The sequence below is a fragment of the Vidua chalybeata genome, chromosome 17 (assembly GCF_026979565.1).
Source record: "Vidua chalybeata isolate OUT-0048 chromosome 17, bVidCha1 merged haplotype, whole genome shotgun sequence".
NCBI lineage: Eukaryota > Metazoa > Chordata > Aves > Passeriformes > Viduidae > Vidua > Vidua chalybeata.
Window position 1 is genome coordinate 10,451,763 of NC_071546.1, and position 19,118 is coordinate 10,470,880.

The following is a 19,118-nucleotide window of genomic DNA, read 5'->3' on the forward strand; positions in this document are numbered from 1 at the left end:
AGCTCTGAGCACGGTGTGGTGGAGACAAGGCACCCACCTGCTCACAGGGAGTTTGTGCTGGAAGCTTGAATGATGCTCAGCATGGTCTCCATGTGCTGGTTTCTTTTTCTTTGGAAGAGTTTGAAAAACAACAGCAAGCCTTGAAGTTTGGCACTTCTGAAGCTGATCTCAGGCTGGAGCACAGACAACCTCTGTCATGTTTCTGCCACAGGTGACAGCCAGTGGCTTTACACTTTGTCTTTACTGGTGTCATTTTTTCAAAATCTCAAGTAATGACTAACTCTGGATCAATATACAAATTTTACTCTTTGAATATGAAGACAAAGCTGGAGCAGAGAAGAATAAAGCAATACCTTCTCTTTCAGAAGCAGCAAAAGAAAACCCTCTTACTTCAGACTCCAGTGTGAGGAAGGAACATGTAGGTTTCACCTTGGTTCAAAGACTCTTTGAGTACTTGCCAGGAGTTCAGAGCATATAATAGTAAAAGGATATTAAAAAAAATACTTTGCATATCTAACAAAGAGCACTAATTTTTTTCATTATCAGATGTTACATTCTTTTGATAGTATGAAAAGATGCTGCAGAAATGATGACACAAGACACCATTCTGCTGCAAGATAACCATTTCCAAATAAATATATCTTAAGAAATGAGGTTTGAAGTTTGCATAGAAATTTAGATATTTTATAAAAGTGCATTACAACACAAAGGATCTTTTTACAATGTTCATATGAAAGGTTTAAAAAGAGATTAAAATTATGTCCTTGGAAGGCATATAGCCTTGTCAAGAAAAAAAAAAAAATTCTACATTAACCCGTGTAGGAAAGTTGTACTTTATCTCTATTTCAAAGGTTGTAAAGAACCACTTTAATCAACCTACTTGACTTTGGGGACTTGCACATCTCACTGAAACTCACGAAATCTGGCGTAGTGTGGTTTCCAGAACACAAAAGCCTTTAATCCGTAAACCGACACTCTTGTACATTCAAATCCTGATACTATCTCCTTGTTAGGAACAAAAATTGTGAATTTATCCAAAATGGGATCTCATCTCGTCTAAATGATGTAGCCTTTGCAACAGTGACCTTTAACAATGGTTATACCCAACAATGAAAGATTTTATGTCAGGAACCAGTGGAAACAATATACATTAAAATTCTGATCTGATAGCACAGCCCTTTATTTTTCAGTTTTAGACAAGGATCCTTTGAACACTTCATTTGCTCTCTTGTCTAACATACCTTTGTTTCTTGCCCACGGAATGAACAGCAGGAAAAGGTGGCTGATACTTTTCTGCAGACTATTTGATTGTCAGCTGTAATTAGTAATGCTCTCTTTAAAAGAGAGACATAGATTTTAAAACAGCTGGAACTGCCTACAAAGCCTCATTCTTAAAAAAAATCCCCTTATATACATACATTTATATAACAGAACATTTTTGAACAGATACATCATGGCTCTACAGTGCTTGACAGCCCTATGCTTCCCTTCAGCTGCAGAACCAAAGGCTGAAGTGACTTGTCTGTCTCCCAAGGCAGCTGCAGAACGGGTTGGAGCCATGCCCTGTGCTGGGGCAGAATGCTGAGAAAATCATTAATTCATGTGTTACTTGATAAATCCATTAGGTCAGCCGGGATTAGCCTATCGATCTCCCCAGTGCATTGTCACAGAGCCCTGTGATCCTCGCTGAGCTGCTGGGGTGGGAAAAGCCCTGGGAAGGCTGGCAGGGAACTGGGATCAGCTAATGCCAGCACGGCTCTTCCCAGGCTCTGAGCTCCACTGGGAGCCCAAACAGGTTTGGATGGGCTGGGGTGAAACAAGCCAAATTAGCTTGTTCTGCTTCCCAGCTGGGAAGCTCCACCACCTCAAATCAAACCACCACGGGTTTGGATACCCTGACCTGGAATTGCCAAAGCAGTGCCCCCTGCATCCCCCACTGTCACTACTGGACATGAAATGAGTACACAGAAACTTGCTAAGTTCAAAGGAGAAAAAGAGAGCGTTTTATTCAAACATCTGGTATTTATAGAATTCTAAAGGTGACTGTGGACTGGAGGATGGAATTACCACCTCTCCAACCACACTGGTCTAAAGATTGATCAATAATTTCTCTCTGCCTACAGAGAAATATGTAAACTATTCTATTTATGCATGAAATTGTGTGGGAACTCTGACTCCCAAATATGTAAACATTATCAGAAGGCTAAAGAAGTTTTATGAGAACTTTAACACTTTCAAAAGAACTTTAAAAAAAACTTAATACTTTTAAAAATCAGGGCAACATCCCACCAAGGCATGGGGAGGCTTTTCAATGTACTTTTACTCTCTAAAATAACCAGCTCCCTAAAAAGAGGATGCAATCAATTAATTGTTGGCACGTCAGTCCCCGCATTTCCTTCTCCTGCAAACTGCAAAGCAGCAAAAAACCCATGCTGCTTTGAACAACACTCTGAAAACAAGATTTTCCTGATTTACATGTAAACCAGAGCAGCAAAAATTGCATGAGAGAGCTCAGCTCCTAAGCAAACAAAGAGTACTCCACAGGTCTGGCTCTGTATCTCTTGGTGAAATGTGTCTAGAAGGGGATGTTTCAATTCAGGCACCTGTAATAAAGTTTCATAAAGAAGGGCCTTAAGCTGGTAAATCTGGTTTAGGATTTTCTTATTAACTGCCCATTCCCCATAATGAGTTTTTAATTTAATTTTTTTCAGATTTTAAGGCATATGAAAGCTGCTCATGTGCCTCTGGGATCTCAAGATGGGTTTTTGGGAAAGGAAGAATTATGAGAGTACTGAAACTGATTTGTACATATGCTGTAATCCTGGTATTGAGATTTTTAACAAGTTTCCTGTGCAGCACAGCTCAGCCCATCTGCACACTGACTCTGCACTGCCATTGGAATCTCTGTTATTTCCAGATTAGTTTCGGAATTAGCACACAGAGGGGTTTGGGGTTTTTTTAATGAGTATGTTGGAACTCCATCATCAGGCACTGGAAGACCCTCTGGTCTGGCCAAAAAAAGGGTTCCTGACTGGATGGAGCAGTCTTGTAGGAGAAAGCCACTGAAGCAGGTGTTTTATTCTGAAAGCGTGGTTTATTCTGTGGTGTAAAGACACAATCTTCTGCACTGGTGCCACAATGGCTGTTTTTTATGTCCTTCCTGATGCTTAAAATATAATGGCAGTGTCTGCCAGCGGAGTGAGAACCTGCACTCACAGGAGATTTGTGCCAGGGTTCCTATAGGAAAGGATGGAGTGCCTAAAATCTCAGAATTACAGAATGGTTCGTGTTCGAAGGGACCTGTAAAGGTCACCTAGCCCAACTCTCTGCCACCTTCACCTAGGTGAGCATCTGGCATTCTAGAGAAATGCCTGCCAGTTTACAGTAACTCAGAGCACAGAAAAGACTACATTAAATACTGTGTAATTAATCAGCCTTGCCATGAAAAAGAGGCTTCTTGCTGAAATTTTGTTTACAACATTTGTGGTGGAATGGAGCAGAGGAATGCAGTGAGAATCACGGGATATTGGGTCAAAGAAAAGATGGAGTTGTAAATTCAGGAAAGGGAAGACTATTATTTCTCCTTTTAAATTTTTTTTAGCAATTAAAATCTGTTATTGCACTGTGCTGTAAAACTCTGCCACGCTCAAAAAAACTTTGTGAAACCTTTCAGCCATTCTCTGATTTTAACTGGCTTTTCTCTGTATTGTGACCCTTTCTTCTACAACTGGGAAGCTTTAAGACATCCTGGACAGTTAGAAAGATTTGATAAGAGAAAACTCACAGCACTCCCAAATCCTTTGCTAAATCTCCCTTTTTCTTCCCCCACAGCATGTCACTAAAGATTTCATAAGTGAAATGTACTTAATGAAGTTCCAGATATATATCCTCTTAAAATGACAGCCCTCGGAAGCAACTGTTTTTAAAGCAAAAGAATATTGAAGAATTAAAAACCTGCCGACCCAAGGAAGTTAGCCAACCCCAGGAGGGGATTTATTTCTGTGCCTTCCAATAATGGAGTTACAGAATGTGTTTAAATTTCTCAGCCTCACACTCAGTGCCTGAGATGCTGTGGACTTTAGAGATAATGAAATAATCCAGCACAAATGAGTGTTTGTCTGGGACATCTGGCAGACACGGACATGGCAGGGCTGTGTGGACATCCAGCCTAACCACGATGGTGGTGGGTGTCTACATTCAGACAACTGAAAGAGGCTCTCCAAGGCCAGGTCTGGGTTGAGGAGGACAATTAGGATATTTCGTATATAACCAAAAGCAGAAAGAGACACAAAATCTACAAGAAACCATTCAAATTTGAGGAAATGGTACAGGTGGAAAAATGTCAGACAAGAAACGTGGGTAGATACGTGATACAGGAGCATCAGTGTCTGATTTATCATTGAAATTGTAGCCTGACTGACACACCAGAGATGACGGGAACAGCGTCTGATCCCCACACTCGGATCTGGTGGCGCAGCCCAGGGCGATTTCCATGACAGCACAGCACAGAGTAACAGGGGCATTTCCCTCTGACAATTCCTTTGACTCCAGAGATCCTGTCAGTGACACGTGGCCCTGTCACACCTCACTGCACACAGGTAGCTCACACCTGCCTGGAACCTCCTTCTCACTGGACAATTCCACAGAAAACATGGGGTAGGGATGTGGTGTGTGGCTTCTTCCTCTGGATCCTGCACAGACTGAGCAGGGGAGGAGAGGGAGGAGAGAAATCCCTGCTAAATGAGACATTGAACCAGGAGACAGCTCTGCCAGATGCTGCAAATGAGAGGGCTCATGACAAATGGGGGACGGTGAGCGATGGCTGATGGGCGCTGTCGTGGGCCGGGGGTTGTCTGTGCTTTGATAATATTAGATGGTATTTAATATTAATTAAAATTTTAAATGTAATTATTAATATAATGATATTATAACATTAATTATAATATTAACCCAGCTGCACAAGCCAGCAGGCTAGAAAGCCAAATGTCAAATCAATTGATGTGTCACATCCATGCACTGTTACGTATCCCCACGGTGCTGAGGACGGATGCGCCGCTCACCCCGTGAGTGACAGCTGCTGAAAGCACTGCACAGGCAGGAGGGCCTCGTGCTGGGTGCTCCAGGTGGAACACATGCAGGAAGCACATGGAATCTGTGGTGCTCCTCCTGGCTCTGCCTCCCGTGAGGTGCTGCAGCTCCAGCTGACTGAGATTACACTCTCCAGCACGGAGAGGAGGTTGTATTATTCTTGATTTTACACCGAGTACTACATGAGTCCAATCTGAGAGAGACCAATAGAGTAGCTTTTATATCCTCCCCCCCACTTTTTTTTTTTTTTTTTTTTATGACAGAAAATTGAAATTTGTAATGAAACTGTTGCTCCTGTTTTTTTTTTTTTTTTAATCACCAGTCTTTGGCAATTTTAAACTCTGAGGTCTGAAAAATTCATTACCACTAACTTCCATCAAGGGTGTTCCTGAAACCAAAATTACTTAATCAACTCAATTTAGCTTCTTGTGTAGACCTAATTCAAAAAAACTTTATCTTCTTGAATTGTTATTGCAATTAATTTCCCCCTTTTTTTTTTCTGCAGCAGACGACATTTCAGTAATTAGATATTCTATAAAAATGAGTTATTCATTCAGAAGAGCTTCACTTTTATATTTGATTAATCACATTACCACTGAGGTCTGGGTTTTGTCTCCAAGGAAAGTTTAATGACCTCATTTTAATCCTTCTTTTAACCACCAGGCAGGTATCAATGAGGAGAAATAAAATTATCTTCTTTTTTCTTTTTCTCTGCTTTATTTCACAATCTCAAGATTACATTTGATGCTTTTTCTGTGTGACTGACCCATTTAGAAGAAAGAATCTAGCTGATTCCAATTAGGTTCAGGGCAGAATCAGGCTAAACAGAGCCTTGAACTGTGCCTTAATAACTAATGCTCAGTGTAATGGAGAGGAACCAGAACTGTTTTACCACGTGGCAGCCAGTTTAAAGCTCTGTACATGATTAATTTAGTGATAATTTGAAAATGAATGTACTGAAAGGAAATACACAAAACAAAAGGCACTGTAAATTTAAGTTTTGATTAATGGGGTATATTAGGAAGAGACTTCTATCACGGAGATGATTTTTTTTTTAAATCAATGCATATATACCCACACAGTGTAATGGAATAATTCATATAAACCACAATTTATCTGTGAGTAAAGACTTGGATATGATTGATGACTGTTTCCCTGGCATCAGCATCTATCTATGCTTTGGATCCAGCAATATGCACATCTGTATTTGGTATTTATACATATACATCTCTGTATCTCTCTGTTTTGCAGTCTCAGAGGTATCTCATCCTTTCTGTCATGTGTTACACTGGTGTAAAGGCATAACAGACATCACAGAAGAGGCTGATGCTTTCTTCATTAAGACATGAGGAATTATTGTTTCTCATAAAGTGAGAAATATCGTTCATTTTAGATGAAAGAAGTGATAAAATAAAGAACAAAAGTTGAGCATCCACAAGAGAGCAGGAAGTGTTTCTTGTGTTCCCTAGCACGGCACTGAAAGGGCCTCCAGGCACTCGGAGATGCTGTGCCTGGGAAAGCCACAGCGCTCCCAGGGAATCTGCACTTAGAGCTGGGGATCACCTTCCTTCTCTCACAGAATGAAACCGTGGGCATCTCACTTCCTCAGCTCCACTGGACAGGATGTGCACTGGGGGAGGGATCCATCTCCAAAGGTCAGTTTGACTCTAGAGGCAGATCAAGATGTAAATAATTCCCTAATCATGATTAACCCCTGTGTCTATGTCGCACTACAACACAAAATAACTCACGTATGTACATTAAGATGGAAAGAATAAAAGGAAACAAAAGGAGGGAACTTCATTTCTGACTTTGTAATATATAGAATTCTAAAAGTGGTAGTGGATTGGAGGATGAAATTGCTACCTCTCTAACTACACTGGTCAAACTAACAGTCCATTAATTCTTCCTTCCCACAAAGAAGAATGCAAAACAATCATTATTTACATGACAGTGCGTGAGAAACTCCAGTAGAAATATGCAAACATTAGAAGGCATAGAAAACTTTTAAAAGAAGTTTAAAACTATTAAAAGAATAGGGCAACATGTCTACAGCTGCAAAGCCCTGGAATAATTATTGTGGTGAGTTCAGCACAAGTCTGTAACAGGATGGGAAGAATGAATATTGTTTCTCCTGGTGCTCTGTTTGTTTTTGCTACCTCCCAACCTAACATCCTTAATCTAAATTCATTGTTCATGGCAAAGGTTGTCACTAGGACATGCAACGAGAGGCAGAAAGTCCATTTCAATTTATAAGCACTGGGGTCTTATTTAGGAAAACTAGACTGATTTGTGGTTTTTAAGACTTCACTGACTGTATATTTAATGGAAATGCACACAGAATTAGGTAGATGCTCATACACCCAAATGCTACTGGGCATATCTGATTCACTTGAATATAATAATTTATTTCATTTAGAGGTTGACAGCTCTGTAACAGCCCAGGCTTTGCTGGGTAGTTTGGCTGAGCCTCATTTTGACTGGAAAACTGCAAGTGAGCACAGTCATCTGGGAATTTCCATGAAAGCATAATTGATTTTTAACAATAAAGCCTGTCTGCAAGACTGTACAGAACTCAGGGCTTGTCTTCAGCTGTAAAACAACACAGCCCTGCACATTGCCTTACCACAGCACTGGTCCTCCCCCTTGCCAGCTCTGACCTGTGCAATCTACTTGAATTCTGCCTCATGTGACAACTGCCACAGGCATAGTTTTGATGATTTAAAAACGCTGTATGATTCGGGCTAATCTACATTCAAATGTCACTGCAGACTTTCTGAATGGCACAGGTGTAGTGACAGGGACAGTGTGACCTGTATGGACAGCTCCATATGCAGCTTTAGTCTGTACACTGGCAAGTCATGTACACAGCGCTCAAGATTTAAGCCCTTAATCTTTTCCAGGGTCTAGGAACAGGGAGGAGGCAGATGGACACGTGCCAAGGTCCTGGGAGATAGCAAGCTACCCACTTTCACTAGTTTTTCTTGGCTCAACCTGTTAAGATCTCTTTTTAGGAAGCCCTCGAAAGCATCCTGGTCCAATTTTCTGTCTGTAGGAAATTCCAGTGACACCCCACTCCTGCTGGGCTCTCCCTCCACAGTGTAAGATGAATTTGTAAAACATGAGCATGCATGTAAAAGGGATTTCTCATAACACTCCCATGTTCCAAATGCTTCTGGGTACATCTGCCTATAAATGTGTTTAGGAAACCCCAAGGCAGCCTGACATGGATGCTGATTTTGGTATCCTACGACCATTAAATATCATTTCTCCAAAGCAGACCTATTTGCATCTTTGTATCCCAGTCACTTGGAAGTCACAATCTTTCAGCCTGAAGGAAGAGCTGAGGTTTTCCCTGCTACTTTGCTATTTTGAAACTCACCGTTAAAAATGGAGCTCAGTGGGATCTGACTGAGGGGGCTGCAGCCCAGGCAAAGCACTCACCCCACTTGCAAAAAAGTCACATTTTTACAGTTCACATCAGCTATTTCTGTGCAGTGCTGCTCTTGCATAGGTTGATGCACAGCTATATTCTCTCCTCAAACAATGACTGTGAGAACAAACACATTCAGAACAGGGAATACAATTTTAGGTTATGCTTGTTTGCTTTGTTTCCACTATTTTGGCAAGTTCACAGAGCAGGAGGCTAAGTGAGACCGCACCATGGCTGTGAAAAAGGAAATACTAATGCCCTTGTTTAAGGCACTGAAACTGGATTACTACATCCAAATTGGGTCAGAAGAATGAAAACTGAGCAGAGTGTGGAGCACAGCAGGGTTAGCAAGATAACCAGGGAAGGGAAGCTGTAAAGCAGAAGGGGTTGGAGGATCTTGCGTCGTTTTGCTTCATGGAATGATGTACACTAGTAAATCACAGGGGAGAGAAAATGGGAAGGAAACATCAGAATGGGAGAAGGAAGAACTATTTCTGGTAAAGGCAATGCCAGCAGGGCAGCGATGCTTCGACAGCATCTTCACACTCAAATTCCAAAGCACTTCTCAGAATGGGCTCATTAACATCTCCCACAGCACTCGAGGAACCAGAACACCTGCACAGAGAAAGGTCAGACATCTTTGGCAGTGTGGTGCCAAAACCAAGAAGCCCTTTTAATTTGGGTCTCCCTCTGTGTTCTTTTGTGCAGGAAGCACCAAGCTCTTCTCTGCAGATTCCAGCAGTGCCTGATCCAGCCCAGCACGAGCCAGGTTAACTCAGCCTCCCTGCAGCAGCCAGGGGTGAGCCTGCTCTGACAATATTAATTAAATAGGCCAGTTTCTAACTGGCAAGAACTGCTTTTCCCAATGTGCTTGCAACAAGGACTGGCTCCTTCACTGATTAGCCAAGTCCATGCTGTAACCAGATTAACCTTACCCAGAAATACGTCCCTCCTGCCCCAACACAGCCTCTCCGAATTCAGGTTACTCCACACCAGCAACTCTGCTTTGAGTTCAGCCAGTCTTTGGCCAGGTGGCCTTTCCCAGGCCAGCAAATGCCAGCACTGCCCTGTGAGCTGGGAAGCACCCACCCATCCCCAGTAGTCCAGTCCTAAACCTTTGGAGCAGTTCCTAACTGGTGTCAGTGTCAGGATTAGCCAGCGAGGCAGGGAAGGGGATGCTGTCCTAGAGCTGCCTCTTTAAAACAGACTCCACCGGATTCAGCTTTGGAAGAGGAGATTCTCAAAGCAGTGACAAAGGGCAAATTTTAAAGTAGCTTAAAATAAGACCTCCTAAGGCTCAGGAGCTTAAAGAACTTGAATATCTCAGTTTCTTTTTCCTCTTTCTCTCCCTCCTTTTTTTTTTTTTTTTTTTTTTTTTTTTTTTGAGAGGTTGATTGCCAGGCAGGTTTTCCCAAGAATCCACAAACTCAAGTAATCATGAGCACTTTAGCCCTGTGAAATAATATTTTCCTTACATGGGCTACTATAAAAACAAGTTCTGCACAGTAGGCAAATTTAAAATAACTTTTAATTAACATTTCAGACACAGAAGTCTGATCATGCAAATTCATCTGCGTCTCCTCTCTGTGCCTGATTGTTCCTGATTGAATATGATAAAAATAGACTTTGTATGAGTCAAGTGTAGGCATGGATTTCTTTCACTTCTCCTCCCCTCTGATTATGCATTTTCTTAGATAAAGTGGAAATCCTTGAATGGCTATTAACAGTATCATGGGTCAGACTGGAAAGGGCAGCCTGCCTGAGAGGAGGTAAAGATTCCACTGGAATTAAAGGTGGTCCTCCTGTGAGCAAGAAAGATATTTCAATCTTACATAAACCTCACCTGAGACTATCCAGCATTGTTCTGTCTCAGCTGACTTTTAATCTCTGAAATACCAACTCTAATTTCACTGCATCCCCTGTATCTGAGGTGAGCATCTGACCAGAGGCTATGGATCCATATTAATATGGCAAAACCACAACTCACTTGCACACAGGAGATAAATATTTGAAGGGAGACTGAGGAATTTCCCCATAATTAAGGCATGTCAGAGGACTTGACCCTGTTATAAGTAACAAGGACTCTGGATAATGGAAGGCACAGGTTCTATGAAGGTTGTAATACCTTCATCTTACAACAGTAAGAGAGCAGGTTTTCCAGTAAAAATTCCTACAAAGCCTTTGTAACACAGTCCAGTTAAAATGTCAATATTTTACAACAGCTCGTAACTTGGCAGGTGCAAAATCCACCAAAAATTCCACAGAAATGAATGAGTCACAGAAAACTTGCGCATGGGGGATTAAAATACCTTTTTCTATAGCATCTGACCCAGAGTCTGTGGGCATGAGCTGGTTGGGCACTTCAAGGAGTCAGTGCTACCTCTCCTCTTTGGCTGAGTTGATTTATTTTTGCAAGTAACAATGTCACATGAAGAACACAACACTGCAGACAGGCTGAAGTCCCTTAGACAGCCAGAAGAGCATTTCCTGGGTCACAGTCCTGCATTAAACCATGAAAAATGCCTCAAACAGCTGCCTGTGATGTCTACTGTGTTTCAGGGGATGCTCCACTCTTGTGGTGTCTCTCAGGAGACACTTCCCCACTGTTGGCTGCTCTCGGATGCTTTTCAGCTCAGGCACAGGTAGCACTGCAGATCAAGAAAACATTCACCATCACAAAGAAAGAGCTGGACAGGACCAGAGGAGGCAGCTGGTCCTTGCTGTGCCCAGTGCCTTGCAGCTTGATGCAGGTTATCCTCATGACTGCCAGGACCGGCCATGCTGATGAGACTGGCCTTAGAGTTAACAGCAGACTTGAGTTCCAAATTATTTCATCCAGAGACTCTGATTTCGTTCCTCCCATGTAATTTCAGAACCCTTTGCTTGAGAAGGTGGGGCTCCTTCTTCCCCTGCCTTTCAGGTGGTGGACCAAAGGATGTGAAACCCACTGACATCAGTTTTCATGGAAGCACCCGGGAATTTTGGAGCTTTACTGAGGTATCTTCATTTTGTACCTTTAAGGATCTTCTCTGTCTTTTTATTGCTCTTTTACCACTTCTCATCCAGCACTACACTTTGATGCCAGCCCATCTGGTATTTTGGATGTCCATTCACCAACACACCTCTGCTGGACGTGCCATTCTGGCAGTGCTGTGCCTGTGTCTGAACCTGCACGTGGTCCACGCACGCAGCCTCTCCCCCCCTGCCCTGTGCTCGGCTGCAGACGTGCCCTGACTCTCTTGACCATCACAGTGGATGCTTTCCTCTCTCCCATCCTGTTGTTAAATTTTACACAGCAACATTAATTCCTGCTGCTGAATACATGAGCTGTGACACCAGCGTGGTGCAGTGTCCTCCTGAGCTACATTCCCATCCAGAAACGATTAAGTCTAAAACCACCCTGGCTGAATGACAGGTAATTTAAGAGCGCTATAGGGTGGGCCTTTGTATCTGTCTGGGATGAATACAGCTCCTGAGTTCCTCTCATCTGGCTGCTTGCCAAAAGCAAGCCACAGTTTCAGTTATTCAGTCTATTTTTGTTTTACAGCAGCATCTCAATACAACTATTTAAAATAAAAATATACAATATCTCTCCAAAAAGTCCGCAGACTTAAAAGAGACCATGGGCTTTCTCACTCTCTGAGGAGCTATAGATTTCCTGGAAAGTGATTTTTGCTATTTTTTTAGAGGTGTTAAAATGCAGATCAGACTATTTGAGGATAGCAAGGAGATTCAGCTTAGGCTTAAAGAAACTCATCAGCCTGATGCTGTTCCCTCTGCCAGTAAGAGAAAAAACATATTATGCTTTCATACTCACATGAAATTCAGCCTGGCTATACCCGTGAGTATATCAAAGATATTTGTTTCCATAAAATCAGAAAGTATTATTGTAAAACACCCTTGGTTTTCAACTCTTTATAGGAAGTCCCATGTGCCACTGTGTAAAGCCCTTTGGCCCTTGCAAAACTCTTTCTTCAGTGATTGAAATTAGAGAAATAATGGTACACATCAACTCTGCTTAGAGGAAGAGTAGCATTTTCTAATCCATTTAACACAATTCTGTGGGTAATTCTCTTGATGGCTTTTATTCCTTCCAGGTTTAATACACACCGAGACATTAAATACTCAGAATTCACCTGAAAGAAAATTTCCATTATCCCACCTTCCATCAGCTTTGAGAAGTGCTTTGGAAAGCCATTAAAATACACCACATCTGGAGGGGATGCTGTCCTGCAGAAGGCACCAATGTGCTTGTTCAAGTAACCCTGACCAGCTCGCCCTGCTCCCCAAAACCTCACCTCCCATCTTGCATCTGGAGACAAGGACCCCACGACCTGGGTCATGTGAACAACGTGTGCTGAAGTGACATGGCCACTAGATGTCATTCCTTTTTCACTCAAATGGAGGGCAGAGAAGCACCTGCCTGGCAGAGTAAAGTCCCCTCACACACCAGGGAGCTGTGGCAGTGCTGTGGTGCAAGGTCCCGCAGCTCCACAGACACAAACCTCCTTTCAGAGAGAAGAATTCTGTCCTGGCAGGAGAAAGGACCACGCAGCCCAAGATCTGTGCTGTATTTTTATGGCTCTTCGTAATTGTACCATACTGAAGGAGATCTTTAACCACAACTTTACAGCAGAAAGATTGGCGCACCCATGATGGACACAGAGCACACAGTGTGCTGTTTACATCCACTGGAGCAGCAGCACAGCCTAGGAAATGATGCCCAGACCTGAAAACATGCTGGGTGTCCATTTTGCTGAGACACAGGAGGAATTTAGTGCCTTTTTTGGTCTTAGAACCTATGTCCAAGTCACTTTGTAAGAAAATGATGTTTGGGAGCTGAGCATGTCACAGCCCCAAGTCCAGCTCCCAGTGGAGATGGGAAGGAAGGACCCAGACTCCAGAACTGACATGAATCCAGTTTGGGTCCACAGGGGCATAAACTGGACTCTGCACGACTTCTTGAGTTCTGTGACATATTTGCAGTTTGTAAGAGTATAACTAAGGGGAAACTTTGGTCTTATGCTAATAAATATTTAGAGACTTTTTAGGATGGAGTGAAAATTCAGAAAAATATAAATAATAAAAACATTCCTTCAAGGATGTTCAGTGACTTGAGCACAAAGAAGTTAGACCTTCTGTATTTGTAAAGATTTGATGTCCAAGATACATCACTTACTGCTCCTTGTTGACCCTCATATGAATACAGACAGGGGTACACAAGCATTTCTCATTTATTAGCATATAGACCTCTGCACTGCTCTGTGATTTCTAAATTTACTATGCACATTTCAGATGTTCTACATCTATGGATTATGAAGGCTGGAATGAGCCCGACCACATCATTTCACCTTCCAAATTTTCATTTTTACCTTAACCAGCTCTAAAAATTTGTCATTTGCAATCTCTGTTTTTTTCCCCTTGCCCTCCAGGAATACCTTGGAACACATGAGAACAGAACAGAAGAAAACTGTGCCAATAAAACATAAGAAAAATCTTTAACTGATTAAAACCAGATGTACTGAAGAATGTCTACACATTTACTGCCAGCACGCAGAAATACATCTGTTAGAGCTATCAGTGAAATACAAATTTTACCAGCTACCTGTTACCATTTAGAGTACTTACAGCCCTCTTGAAATCATATCCAAGCCATAAACCCCAAATACCTCTCACTGCTCAGGATTTCACTCAGAAGTATCAATAACTCTGATATGTCTACAGCCAATTGCTATGAAACAACTGCATCCTCTTTGGCGCAATCAGACATGGGCTGTTTGCCACCTTATTTCAGTGCCTTGGCCAAATCAGTCACCAAACAATTATGCTGGTTCATGAATCAGTCTTTTCCTTTTTCCTTTTCCTCCCCTGAAAGTCTTTATTCCACAGTTATCCATCAAAGCTCCTCCTACCTGCCCAACCAGCTCGGAGAGATAGCAGATATCAGCATCCATGAATTAACACACCGTGCCCATGCATCACCCTGCTGCTGTGTGGATACTCACAGTGCTGGTAGTGAATTCAGGGGGGTTGTCATTCACATCTGTCACTGTAATGATCGCTGTGGCCGTGTTTGAGAGACCATAGTTAAGATTTCCTTCCATATCTGTTGCTTGAACAATGACTATGTACTGCTGAACTTTCTGGAAAAAAAAAAATAAAAGAAGAGAAGGAAAAGATGAGAGACAAAAATGCACCCTTGGTTTATTTCCCATATACAAGTATGATCTTTAAGCAGACTAAGAAGTTAACTGGATTAAAAATGTTAGTAAAAAAATAATCAGTTATTTTTTCTGTATCGTTTTTGAAGTGATTTTTGCATAGATTGGTGGACATCACCTGTCTCATGAGAAAACAAAAGTCTTATGGGCAAAATTCTCTGGTTGAAGCTGACATTTTTGTTAACTTTTAAGCATTTTCTGCAACATTAGCTTCTGTCTTCTGAAAACCAGTAAAAGTTTTGTTCATGTGTTTTCACTGAAAACATTGCTAAGCACATTATACCCCCAAAATTGACATCAACATTGCTTGGCGGCCCTCCAGCTCGTTCTGCTCACACAGTTTGATGCCCAAAAAGCATTGAAATGCTCTTCGTGTTTCAATCCTTAACACAATCTTGGTAAATAAGGAGAATTTAAGTCCAGTATGGAAGAAAAAAAAATAATTCAGTGCAATAAACAGCAGTTCAGCAGAACTAATTTAAATTCCTGAGCACCCCCTACAACACAGCTCTCAAAGGAAAAAACCTCACAGAGCCAGCCATAAAAATCACACAGTGAAGTTCTAAAGGATGCCGTAAGTCAATGCAACAGGAAAATAAACCTGAATAAAATAGGAGAGGCCATCTGATGTTGCATGTGTACATATCTTCCTGGGATCTCTTTACTCAGGAATATCTGCCTGCATCAAGACAAGTCGCCTGATCTTTACAACTGGCCTCAACAATAAATTTTCATTTAGACCTGCAGAATTTACTCACAGAGCACTTCACAGGCAGACAGGAAAGCAAAACTCCTCTCCTGGAAAGTGGGCAAAGGGAGGCATGGGAACCAGGGAAGGATCCAGCCAAAAGCTCAACACAACCCTGCTCCATAAGGCTGCAGGAGGCACATTAGAGAGCCCCAAAGGTGTGTAAACCAAGTGGAGGCAGAATTTTATGCAGGAAAAGCTTTTTTGTGAAGTCAAGTGGAGGGACTTTGATGCAAGGAAAGACCAACTACTCCCAGAACACAGCTCAGATACCCAGGGCTGCTCCTTCAAGGTGCCAATGCTAGAAGTGTGTGTAAAATGTCAAATGTCCTCTGAAGATTCAAAGGGCAAGAACTAGGTCAATTAGGTATCTTTATTCCAATATAAATATCCTTGAAGTGCTGTAACTGGCTCAGTTCTTTAGTTCTTCTGAGTTGCCAGAATAAGATATCTGCATTCTAGCTTTTTCTTGATTCCAGGGCTTTTAATTGACCTGTTAAATTGACAAGACATCACACTTAGGGATCCATCAGCACCTTGCAACTGGAATATATTATGGAAATGAACTTTCATTATCTCTTCCTATCTTGTATAATAAAACATGAGGGAGAAACTATTGTTAGCCCTTGTTTTGTCTCATGCAAGAAGGTTCCTTTCATTACTCCATTTGTAAAGCACTGCACAAGGCTGAAATGTCCTTATTAGTGAATGCAATTTCTCTTTCATATTTAGCTTTTCCTTCCTTATTCTCTGTTATAGATGACCTGGGAGGCTGATGGAAGTATTTCCTAACAGGCCAAATACTTTGGTTTAAATAACAGAAGGTTTAAATCATAGGAGTGGGGAGGATACTTAAAAAAGTAGCAGCAATCAGATGTCACATAAATGAGAAAAACACATCTGTGTGTGTGTACTCACAGACCCCAGGTTTACAACAGAGTTGTTTTATTTAACAAAGCACCGTTTGCTGAGCTCTGTAATGTTAATAATAATAATAAAAAAAAAAACCACACAAATTCAGAGCAACAAATTAAAGAAGTTTAAAAGAAAGATGTCAATCAGATCACACGACACAAAAAAAGAGAAGGAAAATGGCCAGAATTTATTATAATGTGCAAATGTACCAGCCACAAGGAGCTGGTGTAGAAGGATGGAATGAAGGGAAGGATGGCAAAGGAACACAGCACTTGTGCAGCAAGTGCAGGCAGTCCAAGCCAGGTGAGAAAATGTGGGGAATTACAGCAGATCTCAAAGGGATGGAGTGATCAGGCAGGACCATGATGGGAATGCACATGTTGGACACAGGGGAGGATCTCAGGACAGCCATTGGGTACACATCAGAAGTGAGCTGCTGGGGGAATCCCAGACACATCCCCAAAGTTGCACTGATTTCCACCAACTGAACACAAAATTGTGTTCAGAGCAAAGGTGGATTTTGACATGCAGAATGGTGTGGGAAGTTGTATAGAATGCAGACATACGAAATCACAGAAATATCAAGGTTGGGAAAGACCTTTAAGATCAAGTCCAGCCATAAAGCCAACATTGCCAAGTCCACCAAATGGACATAGTCTGAGATCTGATCTGCCAAACCTTCAGGATGGTTTCCATCCACATCCAGCTCCATCCCAAAGGCTCCAGCACTGTGTGAGTATAAGGGTGCTCCTTTCAAGTGACTAGTTTTAGTTTATAACTAATTCAATCTCTAGCAAGATTGGCCCCAGCAGATAACAAATTACTGGGTTTTTTTTGCTTTTCTCTAGCTAATCTTTTTGCTTTTGTGCATTAAGCTGATTTTATTGAACTATTCAATCAATTTCAATTTCAGCATGTCCTTCCAATTTGTCACATCATCTCCAGGGGCTTCTCAGTTTGTTGTCCTAATAGTATTATTATTGTTACGACTATTAAAAAAAAAAAAGGCAGCCTCATGCCTCCAAGCACAAGAGACATTTTCTCGATGGCATTTTGATCATACAGAATAATTCTCCTATTCTCTTTCCTTGCAAAAATGACATTTTAAATAGCACAGGGCAGAAACTACAGCATAGAGGTAAACCAAAATGGTCCTAACATTTACTGTATGTTTGCTCTGATGGTGATGCTGTGGAACTCAGGAAATGAGCCTGTGGCCCAAGGGGGTCTAGACTAAAAACCCAGCCCCACTAAGCCTGTGGGAGGTCCCGTGGCAAGTGTTTCTAATAAATCTAACAGATCTTCATGCTACAGCAAAGCAAATGTGCTGTTTCTACTCCAGACAAGGAAAAAAAAACTCATCTTGGTAAGTGCAGAGCTTTTAGTCTGACCTAAAAACTAAGAAAGACTTTTGAAGGAAAAAAATATGAAGGAAGGAATAATTAAAGGAACTGTGGCAGATCTAACCTGTCTGCTCTTTTGTCAATCATCTGATAGAGTGCCCAAAAGAAATACATCAGCTAAATTCCAGACAATGGGAATTAGTTGAAAGAATTTGTTAAGTTGGTTAATGGGAAATTAGTCATGGGTTTGGTTAAAAAGGTGCCTTGTACAGGAGGAATGGCAGCTTGGAGGAAGGGCAACTGAATAATAGAAAGATGTGATCTAATACCACAAAATACAGGAAAATGCAGCAAGGCACCAATAAAATAAAACTTTCCTGGAAGCTGTTCTATTGGACACGAGGAAGGAGGGCTGTCCCCGTGTCCCACCAGCTCCCTGCTGCCGAGCAAGGGGGCAAACACCCTGTGTGCAGCTCTTAGCAGCGCACATCTGGCAATCCTGATTCCCTGTGCCAAGCAGCCAGGGCTCATCAGGATGCTGAGCACAACCCAGGCCCTCGTGCTCACTGCTGAGCCCCCAGGATCCAGCCAGGTGCTGGCACTGAAGAGCCCATCACCGGAGAAGAGCCTGGAAGAGCCTGGCTTGTTTAGTCTAGCAAAATGAAGGCTGATAGCAGATATGATTGCTGCCTATAAATAACATCAGGAGGATAAACACTAGGAAGGCAAAGAAGCAATTTAAACTAAAGGACAATGTTGACACAAGAACAAATGGGTATGAACTGGCCATGAATAAATTTAGGCTGGAAATTAGTAGGTCCTTTACCAATAAAGGAGTGAGATGCTGGAGCAATCTAATACAGGGTCTGGGGAGCAAAAGCATTCAAAAGAATATATTAAATTAGGGCTAAATCCTCTTGGTCTAGGTAGAAATTATGACAAATTGAGCTACAGCAGAAGGCAGATCTCTCAGCTTTGTCTGTATACAAAAAACTTTCAAAAAAGAAAAAAAAAAAACCTTTCAGTCCAAATGGCACAGACTGTTGATGTGAAAAGGCTTGACACTGATGGTTATCACGGAACCAGCCCATTCCATTGGCACACACAAAGGACCAGGTGCCCCAAACAAAATTAGAGTTATTGCAAGTGGCTCTCCCTATCGAGACAGAGGCTGGCATGGAAAGCGCTCAAATCCCTGGCTGAGCTGAGCACAGCTTATACCCTCCCTTGCTGAGAGAGGCTATAAACAAGACTAAGTCGTATTCAGAGACAGAGTAGAAAAGAACAAAGTCTTTTAAAATGAAGTCCTATTAATGGAGTGCTACCTGTGATCCCAATTTTCAAATGTGCACGCAGAGTATTTGAGAAAT

The 19,118-nt window shown here is 41.9% G+C and overlaps 1 protein-coding gene across 1 annotated transcript in view; it reads right to left on the reverse strand.

The window, feature by feature from the left end:
• Positions 1-19,118, reverse strand: part of CDH4 (cadherin 4) — a 419,012-nt gene that overhangs the window by 28,208 nt on the left and 371,686 nt on the right. Inside the window, exon 8 of the mRNA XM_053958581.1 lies at positions 14,527-14,664. Within this exon, the coding sequence (XP_053814556.1) occupies positions 14,527-14,664 (138 nt within the window). The remainder of the gene's footprint in view (positions 1-14,526; positions 14,665-19,118) is intronic.